Consider the following 27,964-nt stretch of genomic DNA (forward strand, 5'->3'; position numbering starts at 1 on the left):
ATACTGAACTGAAAGCAGAGTTCTAGAGAATAGCAATGAGGGATAAAAAGACCTTCTTAAATGAACAATGCAAAGAATTAGAGAAAAACAACAGAATGGGAAAGACTAGAGATTTCTTCAAGAAAACTGGAGATATTGAGGGAACACTTTATGCAAGGATGGGCATAATAAAGGTCAGAAACAGTAAGGACCTAACAGAAGCAGAAGAGATTAAGAAGATGTGCAAGAATACATAGAAGAACTATGCAAAAAAAAGGTCTTAATGACCCAGATAACCATGATGGTGTGGTCACTCATTATATACTCACCACATATGGACATACTGAAGTAGGAAGTCAAGTGGGCCTCAGGAAGCATTTCTACAAAAAACCCAAGCCAAACCAAACCAAAACAAAAAAACTAGTGGAGGTGACAGAATTCCAGCTAAGCTATTTCAAATCCTGAAAGATGATGCTGTTAAAGTGTTATACTCAATATGTCAAATTTGGAAAACTCAGGAGTGGCCACAAGACTGGAAAATGTCAGTTTTTATTCCAGTTCCAAAGAAAGGCAATGCTGAAGAATGTTCAAACTATTGTACAGTTGTGCTCATTTCACATGCTAGCAAGGTTATGCTCAATATCCTTCTAGCCAGGCTTCAGCAGCATGTGAACTGAGAACTTCCAGGTGTACAAGCTGGGTTTCAAAGAGGCAGAGGAACCAGAGCTCAAATTGCCAACATTTGTTGGATCATAAATAAAGCAAGGGAATTCCAGAAAAACATCTACTTCTGCTTCATTGACTATGCTAAAAGGCCTTTGTGCGGATCACAGCAAACTGTGTATATCTTAAAGAGATGGGAATACCAAACCACCTTACCTATCACCTGGGAAACCTGTATGCAGGACGAGAAGCAATAGTTAGAACCACACAAGCAATAGTTAGAACCACATAACAACTGACTGGTTTGAAATTGTGTAAGGAGTATGACAAGACCATATATTGTTACCTTGCTTATTTAACTTCTATGCAGAGTACATCATGGGAGATGCCAGGCTGGCTGAATCACAAGCTGGAATCAAGATTGCTGGGAGAAATATCAACAATCTCTGATATACAGATGACACCATTTTAATGGCAGAAAGTGATAAGGAACTAAAGAGCCTCTTGATGAGAGTGAAAGAGAAGAGTGAAAAAGCTGGCTTAAAAATCAACATTCAAAAAAACTAAGATCATGACATCTGGTCCCATCATTTCATGGTAAATAGATGGGGAAAAACTGGAAACAGTGGCAGATTTTATTTTCTTGGGCTCCAAAATCACTGCAGACAGTGACTGTAGCCATGAAATGAAAAGACACTTATTCCGTGGAAGAAAAGTTATAACAAATCTAGACAGCATAATAAAAAGTGGAGACATGACTTTGCTGACAAAGTTCCATCTAGTCAAAGCTATGGTTTTTCCAGTAGTCATGTACGGATGTGAGAGTTGGACCATAAAGAAGGCTGAACAGTGAAGAACTGATGCTTTCAAACCGTGATGCTGGAGACTTTTGAGAGTCCCTTGGACTGCAAAGAGATTAAACTAGTCAATCCTAAAGGAAATCAACCTTGAATATTCTTCGGAAAGACTGATGCTGAAGCTTAAGCTTTGATACTTTGGCCACCTGATATGAAGAGCTGGCTCATTGGAAAAGACCTTGATGCTGGGAAAGATTGAAGGCAAAAGGAGAAGGAGGATGCAGAAGAGGAGATGGTTAGAGAGTATTACCAACTCAATGGATATGAATTTGAGCAAAGTCCAAGAGACAGTGGAGGACAGAGGAGCCTGGTGTGCTGTATTCCATGTGGGTGCAAAGAGTCAGAAATAACTTAGCAACTGAACAATAGCAACAATATTTAATTTACATAGTTGTGTTAGTTTCTGCTATATAGCAAAGTGATTCAGTTTTACATATATACACACATACACATATATACTTTTTCAGATTTTTTCCATTATAGATTATTATAAGATATTGAATATAGTTCCCTATGCTATACAGTAGGACATTGTTGTTTATCTATTTTATATATAGTAGTATGTACATGTTAATCCCAAACTCCTAACTTATCCCTCTCTTCCCCTTTCCTCCTTGGTAACCATAAGTTTGTCTTCTGCATCTGCAAGCTTACAGAGTTTAAATGACATATAGACATAAGGAAAATATAAGAGAAAATAACTTTATACAGTGCAAAGAAGCAGTACAACAACATAAATTCATTTAGGTCTTTTGGTATTTCATTATGGCTTTAAGAACTATAGAATCTAGCCCAGGCCTCATCAGATTCCAGTCCGCAGGCCAATTCCATGTCAGCCCTTACTACCAGCTCCCAATACCAACTCTGAGTCTGTTTATTACAATCCATGAATTAATTATGGTTTGTACATTTTTAAATGGTTGAAAAGATAATCCAAAAAGAGAATAACATTTTGTGATAAGATTATTGCATAAAATTTCAATTTCATGGAGAAATTCCATTGGAACACAGCCACATCCATTCTGTAACATATTGTCTAAGGCTGCTTTGTGGTACAACAGCAGATTTGAATAGCTATGACAGAGACCATATGGCCTACAAGGGAGAAGATACTTCTATTTGTCCTTTCACAGATCTAGCCTACCTATGATTAAGGCATCCTGATGGAAAAATTATAAAATAGCTCATTCTCTACTCTGATGAACTATTACAGTTAAATAAACCATGGTTCTTATCTTTCAGAAGGAAGAAGGGCTAAAGCAGATACTGTTTGATATTGTTTCCATGACATATTCTCAAAACTGTCAATCAGTAGTGATGTTTATGCAAAAGTAAAAGGTTTACCTTTACTAACACTTCCCCAGCCAGTGACAACACAAATCTCAGAAGAAAACAGAGGCTCCAAGCTGTGTGGAAGACATACTGGCCTCACCACTGAGTTGAATTCTAGGGCAGAGCTCAGTTGTATCAGGGCGATGTCAGAGTCATAGCTCACTGTGTCGAAGTCCTCATGTATCACGATGTGTTTTGCCCTTCTCACCTGCATCATGAGCAAGCAAGAAATTACAAGGCAGAGTCAACAATTCAAACAACTTCCTTGTATACTGGTCCACATTAATCCTAAATCTGCATTTCCACACGTCGCCCAATGAAGGTGACTTTGTACTAAATTTAAAAAGGAAATCTTTGTTAATAATTTGCAGGAATCCATGAAGCACTTTCTGAGGAATAGTGGTCCTGGAAAAATTAGACTCTGTAGACCTGTGTACATGGACCTCAGTTTGCACTTCCTGACTCACTTCCCCTAATTCTCAGATTAAATGTGATCTCAAATTCTATCTTTAAATGTTGGTATAAATGATAAGTGTAAGAAGGCATTAGGAGATTAATAACTAATCTCATGTTTTAGATAAATGTATTCCCTGTAAGTGAAAGTTGCTCAGTCATGTCTGACTCTTTGTGACCTCATGGACTATACAGTCCATGGAATTCTCTAGGCCAGAATACAGGAGTGGGTAGCTTTTCCCATCTTCAGGCCATCTTCTCAATCCAGGGATTGAACCCAGGTCTCCTGAATTACAGGCGGATTCCTTACCAGCTGAGCCACAAGGGAAGCCCAAATGTATTCCCTGGCATGTGACAATTTAGAGAATAGGCAGAATGACCTTTAAAAACATTTCTTACCTGCTCAGTTGATTCCTTCAAGGTTCTGTCATGGTCTCCAGCAACAATGGTCCAGAAGAGTGGATTATTTTTTCTGGAGGAAGAACAACAAAAGTTTGATATGAAAACACATTTTTATAAAACATTGATGAAAGAAATCAAAGAGGACACTAATAGATGGAGAAATATACCATGTTCATGGATCAGAAGAATCAATATAGTGAAAATGAGTATACTACCCAAAGCAATCTACAGATTCAATGCAATCCCTATCAAGCTACCAGCGGTATTTTTCACAGAGCTAGAACAAACAATTTCACAATCTGTATGGAAATACAAAAAAACTCAAATAGCCAAAGCAATCTTGAGAAAGAAGAATGGAACTGGAGGAATCAACCTGCCTGACTTCAGGCTCTACTACAAAGCCACAGTCATCAAGACAGTATGGTACTGGCACAAAGACAGAAATATAGATCAATGGAACAAAATAGAAAGCCCAGAGATAAATCCACACACCTATGGACACCTTTTCTTTGACAAAGGAGGCAAGAATATATAATGGATTAAAGACAATCTCTTTAACAAGTGGTGCTGGGAAAACTGGTCAACCACTTGTAAAAGAATGAAACTAGATCACTTTCTAACACCACACACAAAAATAAACTCAAAATGGATTAAAGATCTAAACATAAGGCCAGAAACTATAAAACTCCTAGAGGAGAACATAGGCAAAACACTCTCTGACATAAATCACAGCAGGATCCTCTATGATCCACCTCCCAGAATACTGGAGATAAAAGCAAAATAAACAAATGGGATCTAATTAAAATTAAAAGCTTCTGCACAACAAAGGAAACTATAAGCAAGGTGAAAAGACAGCCTTCACACTGGGAGAAAATAATAGCAAATGAAGCAACTGGCAAACAACTAATCTCAAAAATATACAAGCAACTTATGCAGCTCAATTCCAGAAAAATAAACAACCCAATCAAAAAATAGGCCAAAGAACTAATAGACATTTCTCCAAAGAAGACATATGGATGGCTAACAAACACATGAAAAGATGCTCAACATCACTCATTATCAGAAAAATGCAAATCAAAACCACAATGAGGTACCATTTCACACCAGTCAGAATGGCAGCAATCCAAAAGTCTACAAGCAATAAATGCTGGAGAGGGTGTGGAGAAAAGAGAACCCTCTTACACTGTTGCTGGGAATGCAAACTAGGACAGCCACTATGGAGAACAGTGTGGAGATTCCTTAAAAAACTGCAAATAGACCTGCCTTGTGACCCAGCAATCCCACTGCTGGGCATACACACTGAGGAAACCAGAACTGAAAGAGATACGTGTACCCCAGTGTTCATTGCACTGTTTATAATAGCCAGGACATGGAAACAACCTAATCCATCAGCAGATGAATGGATAAGAAAGCTGTGGTACATATACACAGTGGAGTATTACTCAGCCATTAAAAAGAATACATTTGAATCAGTTCTAATGAGGTGGATGAAACTGGAGCTGATTATACAGAGTGAAGTAAGCCAGAAAGAAAAACACCAATACAGTATACTAACACATATATATGGAATTTAGAAAGATGGTAATGATAACCCTGTATGCGAGACAGCAAAAGAGACACAGATGTTTCGAATGGACTTTTGGACTCTGTGGGAGAGGGAGAGGTGGGATGATTTGGGAGAATGGCATTGAAACATGTATACTATCATGTAAGAAATGAATCACCAGTCTATGTTTGATACAGGATACAGGATGCTTGGGGCTGGTGCATGGGGATGATCCAGAGAGATGATATGGGGTGGGAGGTGGGAGGGGGGTTCAGGATTGGGAACTCATGTACACCCGTGGCGGATTCATGTCAATGTATGGCAAAACCAATACAGTATTGTTAAGCAAAATAAAGTAAAAATAAAAATTAAAAAAAAAGAAAACACATTTTTCACATTAACACTCTCTTGGCCCTACCAACATCCACTGTTTAGTCCAGCCAGGGGCCACCCACTACCTTGTCTGGAATCTTTGTGTAACCAGGGAACCTGAACCATGCCTTCTGATCTATCTGAGGACAAGTTCCTAATTATCTATCTTTCCCTCTTCTTTTGTCCATAAAATGTTTTTGGAGCATTTATCAAATATCACCAGTTTATTTTTAAGTTGAGAAGGAAAAAAACCTAGAGCTTATTTTAAGTTCATAGTGACATTAGGAATATGTGAAGAAAATTACATTTCTAATGAGGTCTATGTTTTACTGTTAAAAATATTCAAATACTATATTAGAGGAATATATCTTTTAAATTATCTTTTATAAAATAATCAGAGTTTATGAAATGAAGGCTAATTTATCAATTCCTAAATAGGTAAAATTCACATCTGATATCAGAGATTAGGACACTGACTACTTTTAAAGGGGAGGAAGCATAAGGGGGACCCCTAGGTATTGGCACCATTTCCTTTCTTGGTCTGGGTGCTAGTTACATGGTTTTTTGCTTTGTATAAATTCCTCTAACTGTACTAATGTTTTGTACACATTTAATATACTTCAAAAAAAGTTTAAGAATTTGATCCACTAATTTGCCACATCAAGACCTCCAGCTGAAAAAATATCCAAGGAAAGAGTCCCTCAATTGCCACAAATATACTAGCAGTGATTCTTCATTTTTCAAAACTGTTTCTTCAGTAAAAATAAAGTTATGGGAAGTATTTTTTCAATACACTTAGTCAAAGAAGTTTCTTAATACAGGTAGGCATCTTCTCTCTAGTCATAACCATGCTCATTTCAGTTCCTTGCATGATGAGTCTGACTCACTGATGTGTTTCAGTGTACATTTATTAAGGGAGCCGACTCAAGTAAAGTGCCTGGCAAGTATATGGGAGATAGTAATGAGTCCATAATGGTAGCCATTATCATTGTTATTATCTGTCATGCACTCTAATGGAAGGATCAACTTTATTTTCAAAGTCACTCTCTAAATTATTACTCGGTAGTAAAGAAACTTATTTCTTAAAGCTGTTACCAAGGCTGCTGCCCTAGAATCATACTCCTGCCCCTCCCTTGGATGGAAACCAACTGTTCTTATCTATGTTTTGGAAGGAAGCTGCAAACAGAAAAACAAGAACTGGTTAACCCTAGGAAGGGCTTCTCTGGTGGCTCAGTGGTAAATGATCCGCCTGTTGGTAGATGGAACTTGGTTTCCATCCATAGTCCAAGAAGATCTCACATGCTGTGGAGCAACTAAGCCCAAGTCCACAACTACTGAGCCTGTGCTCTAGAGCCTGGGAGCCACAGCCACTGATGTCTGAGAGCCCTATAGCCTGAGCCTGGCAACAAGAGAAGCCTCCGCAATGAGGAATCCACATACTGCAATGAAAAGTAATTCCTGCTTGCCATAACTAGAGAAAAGCCCACACAGCAAAGAAGATCCAGCACAACCAAAAACAAATGGATCAAGAAATAAATGTGTGCAGGTGGGCTAAGTCGCTTCAGTGATATCCAACTCTTGTGACCCCATGGACTGTACCCTGCCAGACTCTTCTGTCCATGGGATTCTCCAGGCAAGAATACTGGAGTGGGTAACTATGTCTTCCTTCAGGGGATCTTCCCAACCCAAGGATGGAACCCACACATCTCATATTTCTTACATCTCCTGCATTGGTAAGTGGGTTCTTTAACACTAGCACCACCTGAGAACCCCAAATACATAAATATTTTAAAAGGCAGCTTCTAAGAAAATAAAGAAGGTGGCTGAAACTGGAAAAAACACCACTGACTTAGGTTTGAGACAGATTCCAATGTACAACTGCAAAGTGAGTTTATTCCCCTAAATTAAGTTTATTTTTTAAACTTTTTATTTTTTATTGGCGTATAGTCGATAAATAGTGTTGCGAGAGTTTCAGGTGGACAGCAAAGTGACTCAGATATACATGCATCCAGTCATTCTTCTCCAAACTCCCCTCCTATCCAGGCTACCACATAACATTGAGAAGAGTTCCCTGTGCTGTACATTAGGACCTAAAATCCCACATGAGCATGAAGAAGAGTGTGGAGTCAACAAAAGGAGAACATGCCAGGTTTTCCCTAAAAATAGAACAACAGTACCCAACAACTTGTTAGAAATACAGATTCTCTGGCTCCACACCAGACTTTAAGTCAGAAACCTTCCAGAAAATTCTGGTATTTGCTAGGGCTAATACTAAGGGTAACCAGTGCTAGAGATGGTAGCATATGGGATGTAGTACAATGTTGCTGTCAGCTGTCCTTATCACCTTTTGTAGCAATGTCAGCCAGCCTGGCACGTGGTGACCTTTAGCAAAAATGATGTCTACCTCAGCTCCCAGATTTTGTACATTTCCCCAACTGGCTCATTCCATGCAGTAAACTTGCCTTCCCAATGGATTTGGGTACTCCCCTTCAATGGAGGCTGGAGCCCTGGATGTCCATAAGATTGATACGGATGAGACAAGGAGAAGCAAGTTCTTGAAGAAATCAGCTGAAGGATGCCCAATGGCAAGGCATGAGTGAACATACTAATGCTTTACACTGGCATCCCAAAGCTTCTAGTAAAGATATACACAGTTTCAACTTCAAAAAAGATATTTCTCTGGTCAAGTAAATTACACAACCATAAAAGTTAAAGAAAAAATGAGCTAACTTTTTCCACATCAATATAAAAGGCACGTTTTGGGTAAAAATTATAAAACACGACATAAAATATTTATGTATAAACATTAATGTAAAATCAGATAATTAAAACATTCTGAATGTTGATTACTTCTAGAGAGGAGGAATGGATTAGAGAAATGGAGAGGGTAGTTTAGATTTTCCTTGATAACTTTATTTGAACTGCCTTTTTAAAAACCAGCAATACTACTACTTTAGCAAAATTTTACAAAGAAAACAAGGGTCACTAAAATTACATACAAATCTTTTTTGTGGTTAACTTAAACGGTTCACAAACATTTATAGCTGACTGTGTTTATTAATCTCAGTTGACTCATCAAGTTGAATATTTCACCTTGTAAAGAATGGTTTGGTGTGGTCTATATCTTGCTGCAAGGAATCATAAGTCTATGACATAAATTCAAGAATAAACTATTTGACAAGGGAGTCTGACAAAGCTTCTTCTGCACCTCTGGCATCAGTACTAATAGCTGGTTTCTCCAATACTTTAATTTTCATTAATTAGTCAGCTGTGATTGAGGCTTTTCCATGGTACATAAAAATGCACTTTGATAAAATTCTTATAAAATGAATTTTCCAAGAGCCAGGGGATGCTAGAATGACCCATGTGGTTGAGCTGGAAATATCTGTGTGATCTCATGTTTACCTTAATATAGGTACAGACAGAAAAATAGGTTTATGTAAGTGAGTTAGTATGCCTACTTACATTTTCTAGCTCTGTTAGCTAAGATGGGCTATAAGCAATAACAACACCCTAGTAGCAACTGGGATGCTCAGCACCCAGATTTTAACTTCTCATGCGGCTTATGGGAGAAATGGCTGCTTCTAAGACTGAGAGGGGATACATAAGATGAATTTGGAGCGTCTTTGTCCCAAAAGGATGGTGGCATATCAAAAAGACAAGAACTCACAGTGGTCAAAACTGGAATACTCACCCTGAAAGAACGCACAGGGATCAAAGCTGGAGCAATTCAAGCAACAAAATAAATATGTAGTATTTACAAAAAATAAATGTCCTCCAGCCCATTCTCATTTAATACACAATTTAATAAGTAAAAGGAAAGTGAAAGTTGCTCAGTAGTGTCTGACTCTTTGTAACCCCATAGACTATCTATTCCACGGAATTCTCCAGGCCAGAATACTGGAGTAGGTAGCCTTTCCCTTCTCCAGGGGATCTTCCCAACCCAGGGATCACACCCAGGTCCCCCAACTGTAGGTGGATTTTTTACCAGCTGAGCCACCAGGGAAGCCCAAGAATACTGGAGTAGGTAGCCTATCCCTTCTCCAGCAGATCTTCCCAACCCAGAAATCGAACTGGGGTCTCCTGCAATGCAGGCGGATTTTTTACCAACTGGGCTACTAGGGAAGCCCCAACAAAAGTAAGAGAAGAGGCAAAACTCCCATATAGAATAACTTTAAGTTATGCACAAAACTCTGCACTCAAGATGATAGAGCTTAATGCCCAACTGCTTGAGTGTGGGCTACCCTTAGCCACTTGCTTGCAAAGAATAGGTAAGAATAGGAGGAAGATGGAACTTAACAGTGGAGACACCTGGCAAATACCAGGTTAACATCATCAGTGAGAAATCATGCTGGTAGCATGTACCCTTCAAATGACGTGATGAAATGGACATGTCATGGACATGTTACCTCTGTGGATTTCCTGTGGAGTCCCAGAAAAACCATGAGAAAAATATCTGATGAACTCAAACTGAGGTACCTTCTACAAAATACCAGATGAGTAACTCTTAAATATCGTCAAGACCATTAAAAACAAGGTCTGTGAGACTCAGAGCCAAGAGGAGCCTAAGGAAACAGGACAACTAAATGTAACTTGGTGTTCCAAATGGCAGAGGGAACGACTACACAGACTTTGAGATAGGAACAAGCACAGCATGTTTGAGAAGAGTGGTGGGCTCACTGGGGACAAACAAGAAAGGGTCAAGATGGACTCATGGACAGGGCGTGGTTCTGGACTTCGACTGTACATTGGAATCATTTGGGGAGTATATATTTATTTAGAAGTATAGTTGATTTACAGTGTTGTGTTAATTTCTGATGTACAGCAAGGTGATTCAGTTATACATATACATGTATTTTAAAAAATATTCCTTTCCACTATGATTTATCATAGGATACTGATATATATATATATATATATATATAACAGAGAATACAATTCTCTGTGCTATACAGTAGGATCTTGTTAGTCCTGAGGTGTATATAAATATACAGTGTCCAGAACCTGCTTACAAGTGATTAATTAGTCTGGGTTGAAAATGAATTAATTATAGTTCTACACATCCACATGATAATCCATATGATATGCTATAAAGATAAAAGCAAATCACAGAGGAATATAAACTGTAATTGTTTTACATTAATACAGGGAAAACAAGACAACATACTGGTTTTAGGAATTCATAGATGTTAAAATCACTCCTCAAAAAGCAAAGAAAGTGCAAATGCAAAATTTAGCATAATGTTTACTTCTCTGGGAGGGGCACAGAGAGGGCTTGATAGTGTAAAGATCCTTGTCACACTAAATAGTAGGATGATTCTTTAGACTACATGTTTATGTTTTGTATATTTTTTCACGTCATGGCATAGTTTACAATTTAAAAACGTTTAAAGTTCAGTGATCAAGGTGGTGAATTATCCTACTGTGTTCTCCACTGTCGTGATCCCACTTTAAGAGGAATGACACTAAACCAATCCAGGGTATAGAGCACTGCATGATGAGGGCTGTGGAGTTACCAATACTAGAACAGTAAGCATTCAGCTTAAGGATTAAGTTAAGGGCAATGTGAAAGGGATCTTCAAGTCTAGGAAGGAATGATTACATGCAAGTAGAAAGAGATTTGAGTTCTTGTTTTCTGGAACTGCAGTAAACTTAGATTAATAAATTATTGCTATAGAGAAGCAGACTTGGGCTCAACATAACAATCAAAGATGCCTTAAAGGGGATGAACAATTTCAAGATTTGATTTGCTTTTCTTCACTGACCTTGTTTAAAAAGAGGCTAGATGGACATGGGTCAGAAACACTGAAAGGAAGATTCATGCTTTTGAATCAGTCTGCATGGTTTTAGGAGTTACACAATTATATTTATGTCCTAGGTATGGTACAAAAAAGGCTTCCCTGGTAACTCAGTGGTAAAGAAGCCACCTGCCAATGCAGGCTCAAGGCCTGGGTCTGGAAGACACCCTGGAGAAGGAAATGGAAACCCACTCTAGTAATTTTGTCTGGGAAATCCCTTGGATAGAGGAACCTGGCATGCTTCCTATAGTCCATGAGGTCTCAAAAGAGTCAGACACGACTTAGTGCTAAAACAACAAACAACATGATTATTCTTGTTGTTCAGTTACCAAGTCAGGCTCCTCAGTCCTTCACTATCTCCCAGAGTTTGCTCATATTCATGTCTATTGAGTTGGTGATGCTACCTAACCATCTCATTCCCTGCTGCCCCCTTCTCCATTTGCCTTCAGTCTTTCCCAGCATCAAGGTCTTTTCTAGTGAGTTGGCTCTTCATATCAGATGGCCAAGGAATTGGAGTTTCAGCTTTAGCAAACAACATGGTACATAAATACATTAATAAAATATCATCAGCCTCACTCACGATTGCACACAATGCGCTGCAGTCAGAATCCAAATCGAGTTGATGATGGCACCTCCACACTGGTGATTGCCGAGAAACCTCAAACCCACCTGCCACGGCCAACAGTGGGGACAGGCCTCTACTCTTCCTGCAATTCTTCTAGAAAGCCACTGGGGACTAAACGGAGGGATGCCACAGACACCTACAGCGAAGGAGATCAAACCAGTGAGCCACTCAGCTGACATAATTAAGAACACACCCCTCCCCAGTATGGCTTGCCATAGTCAACAGTGGAAATTGGAGAAGGAAATGGCAGCCCACTCCAGTACTCTTGCCTACAAAATTCCATGGATGGAGGATCCTGGTGGGCTACAGTCCATGGGGTCACAAAGAGTCGGACATGACTGAGTAACTTCACAACAACTTCACAACTAGTCAACAGTAGCAATTCCCAAACACCAGATGAGTTTCAAGAAGATGCAGATTCCTAAGACCTATCTCTGAAGAATCTGATTTGAAAAGCTTGCCTAGGTGACTCTGCTAACCAGTCAGGTTTTATAGGTACTGGCCTACAGAATTATGGGCTTCCTTAGTGGCTCAGTGGTAAAGAATCCACCTGCCAATGCAGGAAGATCCCGCAGAGAAGGAAATGGAAACCCATTCCAGTATTCCATGGAAAACCCATGAAGAGAGGAGCCTGGTGGGCTACAGTCCATGGGGTTGCAAAGAGTCAGATATGACTTAGTAACAGAACAACAATAACTACAGAATTGTATTTATTCATTCATTTAACAAATACTTAATTAGTACTTGGTGTTATCAGGCACTGCTCCAGACATTGGTGATGTATCAGTGAATAGAACAGACAAAAATCCTGGCCCTCATGGAACTTACATTCTAGTAGGAAAATTCTGTTTGTTAGCAAAGGGTATGCAGTTCTTTATTATATGTTCTTATTTTATGTCTCTTTCGCATTGTTTGAAACCATTTACCAATCCCCAGACATGCCAAATTTGCTTAGACATCCAAATGCCGTTCTCTTGTCTAGAATACTGCTGTGACTCAGATCAAATACTGTCTTCCCCATGAAGCCTTCTCTGACTCCCCTTCAAGAAGCAGACATCTTTCCTTCTTTACAGCTCCCTGTGCAACTTTCTATTACAAATCAACTATAATATATATAATACATGCATACAGAGCAATGAAAGATCATAATATTTAACATAACACTTAGGTTATAATGAAATTAAAAATTAAAAGTGTGTTAAAAAACAAAACCAAAAAACTTTGCTTTCTCCCTTTGCCCCTAAATGCAAAATCATATTACAGAATCTGGAAAGATATTTTAAATATGAAATTTGCATATGAATAGATGGAGAAAAAAGATTGCTCTCTGTACCTCTTTCTTCCTATCTTAAAGCTTAATTCTTCTTCCCTCTATTTATGGAGTCCATGCAAAAACTCAAACAGAATTCTAAAAATTTCATGAGCCTAAATATAAAACCCATTCTTCCTCACTGCAAAGTATTATCAATGTAAGATGAGACTTTTGAAAATAGATATCTAGTTAAAGAAGAAAGAAGATTAAATAGATCATAATCACATGGCTATTAACTCACCATATGGAATAACTTTTGCAGAAGACATAGGATTGGTTTTGGGAAATGATGTTGATCCAATTTTGTTTAAAGAGTCTGTAGAGAAAAAAAAAATTGAAAGTATTTACAATAGCCTAGACTAGCTGAGTCACTTGCTTATGCTGGTCAATCATAAAATCACTCTTAAGTTGATCTTTCAAATGCTAAATGCCAGATGCCAGACATGTGATTTGGTTGTATACATTTTAATATTCCTGTTGTCTTCTAAGCATTACCTCCTTCTTTGGCCTCATGACATTACTCTTTTTTAAAAACTATATATATCTATGGTCATCTCTTCCCAATCTCAGTCTTTTTTTCAGGGTCTGTTCTTTAGTCTGAAAAATATTCCATGAAAGTACTGTACATAGCTTTATTTGTATTCATTTACATATATATGACTTCCAAATGTCTCTCTTCAATCTAAATCTCCTTCCTGAATTCTAGATCTAGACTAGATCTAGAACTACAAATTCTAGGACTGCTGGATATGTCCATCTTGATCTCTCACAATCTCATAAAAGTTCGGGTACCTCAAACAGAATCCATTGATTTTAATAGTCAAGATGGTCTTGCAATGCTTCCCTGTATCATTTAATGCCTCTACTATCCATCCAGCCACTCAAGCTAGAATCCTGAAAATCATGCTGGAAATTTTCTTCATATACCTCCTCCCATAAAACATAACTAATCAAGCAATGTCAGAATAAATTCTTACAATGACTTGCTCACACTCTCCTTGCAAGTGAGTTTACCCCTAACCTCGATTGCCATTTCTATGTTACCACTAAGGTTTGAACTTTGGCTCTACCTCTTGCCAGCTATGCATCTTTGGGAAAGTTACTGAACTCCTCTAAGCCTCTATTCCCTCATCTGTGAAAAGCAGAACAGTATACAAACCTTTTCAGTTGGTACTGAGGAATAAAGTAATACTGTATGTGAAGTGATTAGTTCATACCTAGTACAGGGTAGCCAGGCTTCAGCAATACGTGAACCGTGAACTCCCTGATGTTCAAGCTGGTTTTAGAAAAGGCAGAGGAACCAGAGATCAAATTGCCAACATCCGCTGGATCATGGAAAAAGCAAAACAGTTCCAGAAAAACACCTATTTCTGCTTTATTGACTATGCCAAAGCCTTTGACTGTGTGGATCACAATAAACTATGGAAAATTCTGAAAGAGATGGGAATGCCAGACCACCTGACCTGCCTCTTGAGAAATCTGTATGCAGGTCAGGAAGCAACAGTTAGAACTGGACATGGAACAACAGACTGGGTCCAAATAGGAAAAGGAGTATGTCAAGACTGTATATTGTCACCCTGCTTATTTAACTTATAGGCAGAGTACATCATGAGAAACGCTGGACTGGAAGAAGCACAAGCTGGAATCAAGATTGCCGGGAGAAATATCAATCACCTCAGATATGCAGATGACACCACCCTTATGGCAGAAAGTGAAGAGGAACTACAAAGCCTCTTGATGAAAGTGAAAGAGGAGAGTGAAAAAGTTGGCTTAAAGCTCAACATTCAGAAAACGAAGATCATGGCACCCGGTCCCATCACTTCATGGGAAATAGATGGGGAAACAGTGGAAATAGTGTCAGACTTTATTTTTGGGGGGCTCCAAAATCACTGCAGATGGTGATTGCAGCCATGAAATTAAAAGACGCTTACTCCTTGGAAGAAAAGTTATGACCAACCTAGATAGTATATTCAAAAGCAGAGACATTACTTTGCCGACTAAGGTCCGTCTAGTCAAGGCTATGGTTTTTCCAGTGGTCATGTATGGATGTGAGAGTTGGACTGTGAAGAAGGCTGAGCGCCGAAGAATTGATGCTTTTGAACTGTGGTGTTGGAGAAGACTCTTGAGAGTCCCTTGGACTGCAAGGAGATCCAACCAGTACATTCTGAAGGAGATCAACCCTGGGATTTCTTTGGAAGGAATGATGCTAAAGCTGAAGCTCCAGTACTTTCGCCACCTCATAAGAAGAGTTGACTCATTGGAGAAGACTCTGATGCTGGGAGGGATTGGGGGCAGGAGCAGAAGGGGACAACAGAGGATGAGATGGCTGGATGGCATCACTGACTTGATGGATGTGAGTTTGAGTGAACTCTGGGAGATGGTGATGGACAGGGAGGCCTAGCATGCTGCAATTCATGGGGTCGCAAAGAGTCGGACACGACTGAGCGACTGAACTAGACATCCTATGTGACTGGTGATGGAAGTAAACTCCAATGCTGTAAAGAACAATATTACATAGGAACCTGGAATGTTAGGTCCATTCATCAAGGTAAATTGGAAGTGGTCAAACAGGAGATGGCAAGAGTGAACATAGACATTTGGGGAATCTGTGAACTAAAATGGACTGGAATGGGTGAATTTAACTCAGATGACCATTATATCTACTACTGTGGTCAAGAATCCCTTAGAAGAAATGGAGTAGCCCTCATAGTCAACAAGAGAGTCCAAAATGCAGTTCTTGGGTGTAATCTCAAAAACGACAGAATAATCTCTGTTCGTTCCCAAGGAAAACCATTCAAATCATAGTAATCCAACTCTATGCCCCAACCAGTAATAAAAAGGTGACATTGAATGGTTCTGTGAAAACCTACAAGACTTTCTAGAACTAACACCCAAAAAAGATGTCCTTTTCATCATAGAGGACTGGGATGCAAAAGTAGGAAGTCAAGAGATATCTGGAGTAACAGCAAGTTTGGCCTTGGAGTACAAAATGAAGCAGGATGAAGGCTATCAGAGTTTTGCCAAGAGAACACACTGGTTATAGCAAACACCCTCTTCCAACAACACAAGAGGTGACTCTACACATGGACATCACCAGATGGTCAATACTGAAATCAGATTGATTATATTCTTTCCAGCTGAAGATGGAGGCGCTCTATACAGTCAGCAAAAATAAGACCGGGAGCTGACTGTGGCTCATGAACTCATTATTGAAAAATTCAGATTAAATTGAAGAAAGTAGGGAAAACCACAAGACCATTCATGTATGACCTAAATGAAATCCCTTATGATTATACAGTGGAAGTGACAAATAGAGTCAAGGGATTAGATCTGATAGACAGAGTGCCTGAAGACCCAGAGGTTCATGACATTCTATAGGAGGCAGTGATCAAGACTATTTCCAAGAAAAAGAAATGCAAAAAGACAAAATGGTTGTCTGAGAAGGCCTCACAAATAGCTAAGGAAAAAAGAGAAGCTAAAGGCAAAGGGGAAAAGGAAATATACACCCGTTTGAATGCAGAGTTCCAAAGAACAGTGAGGAAAGATAAGAAAGTCTTCCTCAGCAATCAATGAAAAGAAATATAGGGAAAACAATAGAGTGGGAAAGACTAGAGATCTCTTCAAAAAAATGAGAGATACCAAGGGAACATTTCATGCAAAGATGGGCACAATAAATGACAGAAATGGTATGGACCTAACAGAAGCAGAAGATATTAAAAAGAGGGGGCAAGAAAACACAGCAGAGCTATAAAAAATATATCTTCATGACCCAGATAACCATGATGGTGTGATCACTCACCTAAAGCCAGACATTCTGGGATGTGAAGTCAAGTGGACCTAAGGAAGCATCACCACAAACAAAGCTAATGCAGGTGGTGGAATTCCAGCTGAACTATTTCAAATTCTAAAAGATGATGCTGTGAAAGTGCTGCACTCAATATGTCAGCAATAATGGAAAACCCAGGAGTGGCCACAGAACTGGAAAAGGTCAGTATTCATTCCAATCCAACAGAAAGGCAATGCCAAAGAATGCTCAAACTACCACACAATTGCACTCATCTCACACATTAGCAAAGTAATGCTCAAACTTCTCCAAGCTAGGCTTCAACAGTATGTGAACGGTGAAATTTCAGATGTTCAAGGTGGATTTAGAAAAGGCAGAGGAATGAGAGATCAAATTGCTAACATCTGTTGGATCATCAAAAAAGCAAGAGAGTTCCAGAAAAATATCTACTTCTGCTTTATTGACTATGCCAAACCCTTTCACTGTGTAGATCACAACAAACTGTGGAAAAGTCTTAAAGAGATGGGAATACCAGACCACCTAACCTGCCTCCCAATAAATCTGTATGCAGGTCAAGAAGCAACAGTTAGAACTGGACATGGAACAACAAACTGGTTCTAAATTGGGAAAGGAGCACATCAAGGCTGTATATTGTCACCCTGCTTATTTAACTTATATGCAGAATACATCATGCAAAATTCTGGACTGGATGAAGCACAAGCTGGAATCAAGATTGCTGGGAGAAATATCAATAACCTCAGATATGCAGATGACACCACCCTTATGGCAGAAAGTGAAGAGGAACTAAAAAGCCTCAATGAAAGTGAAAGAAGAGAGTGAATAACTTGGCTTAAAACTCAGCATTCAGACAACAAAGATGATGGCATAACGTCCCACCACTTCATTTTTAAATTGAAGCAATTTTATTTTGGGGGGCTTCAAAATCACTGCAGACAGTGACTGTAGCAATGAAATTAAAAGACACTTGCTCCTTGGAAGAAGAGCTATGACCTACTTAGACAGCATATTAAAAAACAGAGGTCCATCTAGTCAAAGCTATGGTGTTTCCAGTAGTCCTGTATGGATGTGAGATTTGGACTATAAAGAAAGCTGAATGCTCAAGAATTGATGCTTTTGAACTGTCGTGTTGGAGAAGACTCTTGAGAGTCTCTTGAACTGCAAGGAGATCCAACCAGTCCATCCTAAAGGAAATCAGCCTGAATATTCATTGGAAGGACTGATACTGAAGCTGAAACTCCAAATACTTTGGCTACCTGATGTGAAGACTGACTCCTTTGAAAAGACCCTGATGCTGGGAAAGACTGAAGGAGAGAGGAGAAGGGGACAACAGAGGATGAGATGGTTGGATAGCATCACTGACTCAATGGACATGAATTTGAGTAAGCTCCAGGATTTGGTGATGGACAGGGAAGCCTGGCATGCTGCAGTCCATGGGGTGGCAAAGGGTTAGACACAACTGAGTGACTGAACTGAATTTACTGAGAAGAACAGGCAACTAGGGAATGAGAAGATTAGAAAGATGATATCAAGTAAGTGCTGTTTAACCAAGTTACTTGTCACATTCTGATATTCATTTGACTATGGAATTGATGGTTATTGCCTGATTTCATTGCCATTTTAAAATGTTGGTATCATTAACATTTGTTCAGGGCTTGCTAACCTTTTAACTTTCTCTTCTAGGTGATGAAAACTGAATAGAATTGCTACCAGGAGACAAGTTCTCCCTGTGGTCATGGCAATGAACAGAACACATTTACTCTGAAGACCAAATGAAGTGAACTGAGAGGTGGGCTCTTGCATTCAGCTGGACCAGAGCAGAGTTGCTTCTCAAATTATCAGTTAGGTGGCTGATCTTGCGCTAGAATGGGAGAGGGAGGAAGGGATGGAAGGAGGGAGGGATGGAAGGATGGAGGAAAGGATGGATGGAAGGAGGGAAGGATGAAGTTGGGAAAGGATGGAGGGAGGGAAGAATGGAGGGAGGGAAGGATAGAGTAGGGGACGGATGGAGTGTGGGAAGGATGAAGGGGGGGAGGATGGAGGGTGGGAAGGATGGAAGGAGGGGAGGATGGAGTGGAGGAAGGATGGAGGGAGGGAGGGAACACTGCAGCTCAGGGTCCTGGCCTTTAACAAATTTGGTTCTTCTGCTAAACTACTCCCTGGTAGCTCAGATGATAAAGCATCTGCCTACAATGAGGGAGACCTGGGTTCGACCCCTGGGTTGGGAAGATCCCCTTGAGAAGGAAATGACAACCCACTCTAGTACTCTTGCCTGGAAAATCCCATGGAATGAGGGGCCTGGTAGGCTACAGTCCATGGGGTCCCAAAGAGTTGGACATGACTGAGCAACTTCACTTTCACTAAACTACTTATTCTTGTAAGTCGTGTTTCCTTATGCCTCTTTATTCTTCAGAAGCTAACCACTGTGCCATTTTCTTAAGCAGATGTTGCCCCCTTTTATGACAAACCTTCTGGGTCCCTTAGAACTGAGATCCTTAAACCCCTCCTCAGTGAGAACGCAGCTCTTTGAGCTTATGGGTCCCTCAGAATTGAGCTCCTTAGAACCCTCAGTGAGAACGCAGCCCTTTGAGCTTACGTAAAATTCACCTTTAAAAAAATTTACTTAATTGGAGGATAATTGCTTTACAATATTGTGATGGTTTTTGCATATATCAGCATGAATCAGTCATAGGCACACATGTGTCCCCTTCCTACTGAACCCCCCTCCCAGCTCCCTTCTACCCCATCCCTCCAGGTTAAGCCTGTTATACAGTGAAGTAGGTCAGAAAAAGAAAGACAAATTTTGCATATTAATACATGTATATGGAATCTAGAAAGATGGTACCTATGATCCTATGTGCAAGACAGTAAAGGAGATAGATCTTTGGACTCTGTGGGAGGAGAGGATGGGATGATTTGAGAGAACAGCACTGAAACATGTACATTACCATAAGTAAAATAGATAGCCAGTAGAGTCAGAACTTTACCTTTTATCACAACTGTTCATTTACTTCTTTGTCTTCCCAAATATTTGAGAACAGTTTGGCATCTCCAGACCCATATTTATTTTCCTAATCTAGATTTTAGTGCCACAGAACAAAAATAACTCTTCAAAGCCCATCTTATGTTTCCACTCTTGTGAAGTAAAATTAACAAGGGTGAATGGGAGAAGCAGAAGAGGAGTGATTTATTTTTAGTGCTCTTCACTAGTTTAGAAAAAAATGTTAACTGGATAAATTAAAAAAGAATCTTGTTCTTAACCAGTAGACATAATTTTTGGTTTTCTTTGTTCACCGGGTCAATCTATTGTACTTTGTTTTTGCCGGACTGTTTTGATTTCACTTATAGGTGTATATGTATATGTGTATATTCCATTATTTTAATTACTATTTGCCTAGTTTTGTAACTGCCATTTTCTGAGGTTCATCTTTGGTTTCTCATTTTTGGGTATTTGTTTTAATCTCACTTAATGCCATAACAAACCACTTGTGAAATCTTTGTTCCTGACCAAAGATCAAGCCCTGAGCCTTTGGAGTGGGAGCACTGCCTCCAAGACCCTAGACTACCAGAGAACTAACCCTGAGGACTATCAAATAGTGAGAAGTCACCCAAAGGAAACCACTTGAATACAAGACCCAGCATCACCCAACCAACAGTAGCACCCTGTGCAGGACGTCTCATCTAGACAACAAACAAAACAAAAATACAAACCCAATCCTATCTGTTGATGATTACCACCTCACTCAGCCTTGCCCATCAGAGGAAAAACAAACTTACTCAGCACAAATCTCACCCTATCAAAAACCTTGAAACCAGATTGAAGAAAATGTAAAAATCAGTTAACAAAGACCTAGAAGAATTAAAGAATAAACCTACAGAGACAAACAATAGTTACTGAGATTAAAAATACTCTAGAAGGAATCAATAGCAGAATATCTGAAGCTGTAGCATACCTCTGGGAGGATATCAAACACACCAATATTTGAATTATAGAGGCCCCATAAGAAGAAGAGAAAAAGAAAAGGTATGAGAAAATTTTTGAAGAGATTATAGTTGAAAATTTCCCCAACATGGAACAAGAAATAATCAAGTTCAAGAGGTGCAAAGAGTCATGTACAGGATAAACTCGAGGAGAAACACACCAAGACACATATTAATTAAACTAACAAAGACTAAACACAAAGAAAGAATATTAAAAGCAGCAAGGGAAAAGCAACAAGTAACATACAAAGGAAACCCCATATGTTTAACAGCTGCTATTTCAGCAGAAACTCTGCAGGCCAGAGGGGAATGGCAGGATATATTTAAAGAAGAAAGGGAAAATCTAAAATCAAGATTACTGTACCCAGCAAGGATCCCATTCAAAATTGATGGAGAAATCAAAAGCTTTTTAGTCAAGCAGAAGTTAAGAGAATTCAGTACCACCAAACCAGCTTTACAACTTTACAGCTTTATAAAGGGACTTATATAGTCAAGAAATACAAAAGAAGAAAAAGATCTACAAAATCAATCCCAAACAATTAAGAAAATGGCAATAGAAATTGCAATAAATGGCAATGTATATCAATAATTACTTTAAATGTAAACAGATTAAATGCTCCAACCAAAAGACACAGACTGGCTAAATGGATACAAAAATAAGACCCATCTATATGCTGTCTACAAGAAACCCACTTTAGACTCCAAGACACATATAGACTGAAAGTGAGAGAATGGAAAAATATATCCCATGCAAATGGGAAGCAAAAGAAAGCTGGAGTAGCAATCCTCATATCAGACAAAATAGACCTTAAAATAAAGAAGACTACAGGACATAAGGAAGGACACTACATAATGATCAAGGGATCAATCCAAGAGGAAGACATAACAATTGCAAGTATCTATTCATGCAACATAGGAGCACCTCAATACATGAGACAAACACTAACAGACATAAAAGGAGAAATTGACAGTAACACAATACTAGCAGGAGACTTTAACACCCTACTCACACCAATGGACAGATCATCAAAACAAAAATTGATAAGGAGACACAAATCTTAAATGATGCATTAGATGAGGTGGATCTCATTGATGTCTTCAGGACATTCCATCCAAATGTAGAAGAACACACCGTCTTCTTAAGTGCACATAGGACATTCTCCAGGATAGACCACATCTTGGATCACAAATCAAACCTCAGTAAAATTAAGAAAACGGAAATCATATCAGGCATCTTCTTTGACCACAGTGCTACGAGGCTAGATATCAATTACAAGAAAAAAACTGTAAGAAACACAAACATATGAAGATTAAACAATATGTTTCTAACTAACCAACAGATTACTGCAGAAATCAAAAAAGAAATAAAAAAAATCTAGAAACAAATGACAATGAAAACACAACTCAAAACCTATGAGATGAAGCAAAAGCAGTTCTAAGAGGGAAGCTGATTGCCATACAATCCTACCTCAAGAAACAAGAAAAACATCGAATAGACAACCTAACTTCATATCTAAAACTGGAAAAAGAAGAACAAAAAACCCCCAAAGTTAGTAGAAAGAAAGAAAGAAATCATAAAGATTTGCAGAAATAAATGAAAAAGAAATGAAAGAAATAATAGTAAAGATTAATAAAACTAAAAGCTGGTTCTTTGAGAAGATAAAATTAACACACCTTTAGCCAGATTCATCAAGAAAAAAAGAAGAATCAAATCAAAAAAAATTAAAAAAAAATTAGAAGTGAAAAAGGAGAGGTTACAACAGACAATGCATGAATACAAAAGATTATGAGACTATTATGAACAACTATATGGCAATAAAATGGATAACCTGGAAGAAATGCACAGATTCTTAGAAAAGTTCAATCTTCCAAGACTGAGTCAGGAAGAAATAGAAATTATGAACAACCCAATTACAAGCACTGAAACTGAAGCCGTGATCAAAAATCTCCCAAAAAACAAAGGCTAAGGACCAAATGACTTCACAGGAGAATTCTATCAAACATTTCGAGAAGAGCTAATGCCTACCTTTCCAAAACTCTTTCAAAAAATTTCAGAGGAAGGAACATTTCCAAACTCATTCTATGAGGCCACCATCACTCTGATATCAAAACCAGACAAAGGCAACACAAAAAAAGAAAACTATAGGCCAACATCACCAATGAACATAGATGCAAAAATCCTCAACAAAATTTTAGCAAACAGAATTCAGCAACACATCCAAAAGCTCATACACCATGATCAAGTTGGGTTTATTCCAGGGATGCAAGGATTCTCCAATATATGCAAATCAATCAATGTGATACACCATATTAACAAATTGAAAGATAAAAACCATATGATAATCTCAATAGATGCAGAAGAAGCCTTTGACAAAATTCAGCACCCATTTATGATTAAAACTCTTCAAAAAATGGGCATAGAAGGAACCAGCCTTAACATAGTAAAGGCCATATATGATAAGCCCACAGCAAACATTATTTATTCCTAATGGTGAAAAAGTGAAAGCATTCCCTCTGAGATTAGGAACAAGACAAGGGTGTTCACTTTCACCACTATTATTCAACATAGTTCTGAAAGTCCTAGCTACAGCAATCAGAGAAGAAAAAGAAAGAAAAGAATCCAGATTGAAAAAGAAGACGTAAAGCTCTCACTGTTTGAAGATGACATGATATTGTACATAGAAAACCCTAAGCATAGTATCAGAAAATTGCTAGAGTTAATCAGCGAATTTAGCAAAGTTACAGGATACAAAATCAATAGACAGAAATCACTTGCATTTCTATATACTAACTGAAAAATCAGAAAGAGAAATTAAGGAATCAATCCCATTCCCCTTTGCAACAAAAAGAATTAAATATCTAGGAATAAACTTATGTAAGGAGACAAAAGAACTGTATACAGAAAATAAGACACTAATGAAAGAAATCAAAGAACAACATAAACAGATGGAGAGATATTCCACTTTCCTGGGTAGGAAGAATCAATGTTGTGAAAATGACTATACTACCAAAAGCAATCTACAGATTCGATCCCTATCAAATTACCAATGGCATTTTTCACAGAACTAGAACAAAAATTTCACAATTCATATGGAAATACAAAAGACCCCGAATAATCAAACCAGTCTTGAGAAAGACTGGAGCTGGAGGAATGGAGCTGGAGGAATCAATCTCCTGACTTCAGATTATACTACAAAGCTACAGTCATCAAGACAGGATGGTACTGGTACAAAAACAGAAATATAGGGCAATGGAACAAGACAGAAACCCCAGGAAAAAACTCATACACTTATGGGTATCTTATTTTGACAAAGGAGTCAAGAATATACAATGGGGAAAAGACACCCTCTTAAATAAATGGTTCTGGGAAAACTGGACAGCTACATGTAAAAGAATGAAATTAGAACACTTCCTAACACCATACACAAATTCAAAATGGATTAAAGACCTAAATGTAAGACCAGAAACTATAAAACTCTTAGAGGAAAACATAGGCAAAACACTTGATGACATAAATCAAAGCAAGCTCCTCTATGACCCACCTCCTAGAGTAATGGAAATAAAAACAAAAGTAAACCAGTGGAACCTGATTAAACTTAAAAGCTTTTGCAGAGCAAAGGAAACTATAAGCAAGGTGAAAAGAAAACCCTCAGAATCGGAGAAAATAATAGCAAATGAAACAACTGACAAAGGGGGGATTAATTTCCAAAATATACAAGCAGCTCATACAACTCAATATCAGAAAAATGAACAACCCAATAAAATAGAGGGAAAAAGACCTAAACAGACATTTCTCCAAAGATTTACAGATGGCTAACAAACACATGAAAAGGTGCTCAACATCGCTCATTATTAGAGAAATGCAAATCAAAACTACAATGAGAAATTGCCTCACACCAGTCAGAACGTTCATCATCAAAAAGTCTACAAACCATAAATGCTGGAGAGGGTGTGGAGAAAAGAAAATGCTCTTGCACTGTTGGTGGGAATATAAATTGATACTGCCACTATGGAAGACTTTATGGAGATTCCTTAAAAAAAAAAAAACCTAGGAATAAAACCACTATATGACCCAGCAATCCCAATCCTAGGCATAGATCAATGGAACAAAATAGAAAGCCCAGAGATAAATCCACATACATATGGACACCTTATCTTTGACAAAGGAGGCAAGAATATACAATGGAGTAAAGACAATCTCTTTAACAAGTGGTGCTGGGAAAACTGGTCAACCACTTGTAAAAGAATGAACCTAGATCACTTTCTAACACCGCACACAAAGATAAACTCAAAATGGATTAAAGATCTAAATGTAAGACCAGAAACTATAAAACTCCTAGAGGAGAACATAGGCAAAACACTCTCTGACATAAACCACAGCAGGATCCTCTACGATCCACCTCCCAGAATTCTGGAAATAAAAGCAAAAATAAACAAATGGGATCTAATTAAAATTAAAAGCTTCTGCACAACAAAGGAAAACATAAGCAAACTGAAAAGACAGCCTTCCGAATGGGAGAAAATAATAGCAAATGAAGCAACTGACAAACAACTAATCTCAAAAATATACAAGCAACTCCTGGAGCTCAATTCCAGAAAAATAAACGACCCAATAAAAAAATAGGCCAAAGAACTAAATAGACATTTCTCCAAAGAAGACATACGGATGGCTAACAAACACATGAAAAGATGCTCAACATCACTCATTATTAGAGAAATGCAAATCAAAACCACAATGAGGTACCACTTCACACCAGTCAGAATGTCTGCGATCCAAAAATCTGCAAGCAATAAATGCTGGAGAGGGTGTGGAGAGAAGGGAACCCTCCTACACTGTTGGTGGGAATGCAAACTAGTACAGCCACTATGGAGAACAGCGTGGAGATTCCTTAAAAAATTGCAAATAGAAATGCCTTATGACCCAGCAATCCCACTGTTGGGCATACACACAGAGGAAACCAGAATTGAAAGAAACACATGTACCCCAATGTTCATCGCAGCACTGTTTATAATAGCCAGGACATGGAAACAACCTAGATGTCCATCAGTAGATGAATGGATAAGAAAGCTGTGGTACATATACACAATGGAGTATTACTCAGCCATTAAAAAGAATACATTTGAATCAGTTCTGATGAGATGGATGAAACTGGAGCCAATTATACAGAGTGAAGTAAGCCAGAAAGAAAAACACCAATACAGTATACTAACACATATATATGGAATTTAGGAAGATGGCAATGATGACCCTGTATGCAGGACAGCAAAAAAGACACAGATGTGTATAGCGGACTTTTGGACTCAGAGGGAGAGGGAGAGGGTGTGATGATTTGAGAGAATGGCATTGAAACATGTATAATAACATGTAAGAATCGAAATGCCAGTCTATGTCTGATGCAGGATATGACACGCTTGGGGCTGACGCGCGGGGATGACCCAGAGAGATGTTGTGGGGAGGGGGGTGGGAGGGGGGTTCATGTTTGGGAACGCATGTACACCTGTGGTGGATTCATGTCAATCTATGCCAAAACCAATACAGAATTGTAAAGTAAAAATTAAAAATAAATAAATAAATTAAAAAATTAAAATAAATAAATAAATAAACTGTAAAAAAAAAAAAAAAGAAAAACACACATGTATCCCATTATTCACTGCAGCACTCTTTACAATAGCTAGAACATGGAAGCAACCTAGATGTCCATCGACAGATGAATGGATAAAGAAGTTGTGGTACATAAACACAATTGAATATTACTCAGCCATAAAAACAAACACATTTGAGTCAGTTCTAATGAGGTGGATGAACCTAGAACCTATTATACACAGTGAAGTAAGTCAAAAAGAGAAAGCTAAATACTGTATTCTAATGCATATATACAGAATCTAGAAAAATGGTTTGAAGAATTGATTTACAAGGCAGCAATGGAGAAACAGACATAGAGAATAGGCCTATGGACTTGGGGAGAGGGGAGGAGAGGAGATGTATGGAAAGAGTAACATGGAAACTTATTACCGTATGTAAAATAGATAGCCAACGGGAATATGCTGTATGGCTCAGGAAACTCAAACAGGGGCTCTGTATCAACCTAGAGGAGTGGGATGGGGAGGGAAGTTCAAAACGGAGGGGATATATGTATACCTATGGCTGATTCATGTTGGGGTTTGACAGAAAACAGAAAATTGACAGAAAACAGAAAATTCTGTAAAGAAATTATCCTTCAATTAAAAAATAAATAAATTTATAAAAAAGAATCTTCTAATGAGACTATTCTCAAAAACTACTTTAAAATTTCATAAGTACAAAAAACATATCTCATGAAAATCTACATGACCTTAAACTTGAGGATCTAGTTGATGTTCAAGTTAAATTGACAGGTAACAGTGTTCGTGAAATTAGAGTTAAAAATTTATATACACTAGATTAGGAACAAAACCCAGCCATATTCTTATTTTAAAGCTTATTCCTGATGATATCTGCAACACAGAGTAACTATCCTTGAAATAGGCATGATAATTTTTTTGAGTTGCAGTGGATGAGGAAGGAAGAATCCACAGAAATTACACTCACCTGTCATGGTCTGTGTGATAAAATCCATCAACACAAATACCTTGGAGAAAATGTTAGGTGATGCCTTTCTCTGCTTATTTCTGAAAGGATTCCAAATTCTAGTACAACCAGCTGTCCAGGAAGTTATCCCAGCAAGAACCCAGGCTCCATCATCTCTTCTACAAACAAGTGGGCCTCTGGAGTCCCTCTTTTATGGTAAAGAAAGAGGAAATTTTAAAAGTTACAAATTAAAAATATTTTATCAGGTGCAAAAAGATCAGCCCTCATCTCAGAG

The 27,964-nt window shown here is 38.4% G+C and overlaps 1 protein-coding gene across 1 annotated transcript in view; it reads right to left on the minus strand.

The window, feature by feature from the left end:
- Window positions 1–27,964, minus strand: part of LOC120858008 (ovochymase-1-like) — a 94,463-nt gene that overhangs the window by 60,153 nt on the left and 6,346 nt on the right. Inside the window, exons 6-10 of the mRNA XM_040233909.1 lie at window positions 27,691–27,877; window positions 13,581–13,655; window positions 11,983–12,163; window positions 3,684–3,756; window positions 2,844–3,039 (exon numbers count right to left, since the gene is read on the minus strand). Of these exons, the coding sequence (XP_040089843.1) occupies window positions 2,844–3,039; window positions 3,684–3,756; window positions 11,983–12,163; window positions 13,581–13,655; window positions 27,691–27,877 (712 nt within the window). The remainder of the gene's footprint in view (window positions 1–2,843; window positions 3,040–3,683; window positions 3,757–11,982; window positions 12,164–13,580; window positions 13,656–27,690; window positions 27,878–27,964) is intronic.

This window comes from Oryx dammah, unplaced genomic scaffold (assembly GCF_014754425.2).
Source record: "Oryx dammah isolate SB20612 unplaced genomic scaffold, SCBI_Odam_1.1 HiC_scaffold_29, whole genome shotgun sequence".
Classification (NCBI taxonomy): domain Eukaryota; kingdom Metazoa; phylum Chordata; class Mammalia; order Artiodactyla; family Bovidae; genus Oryx; species Oryx dammah.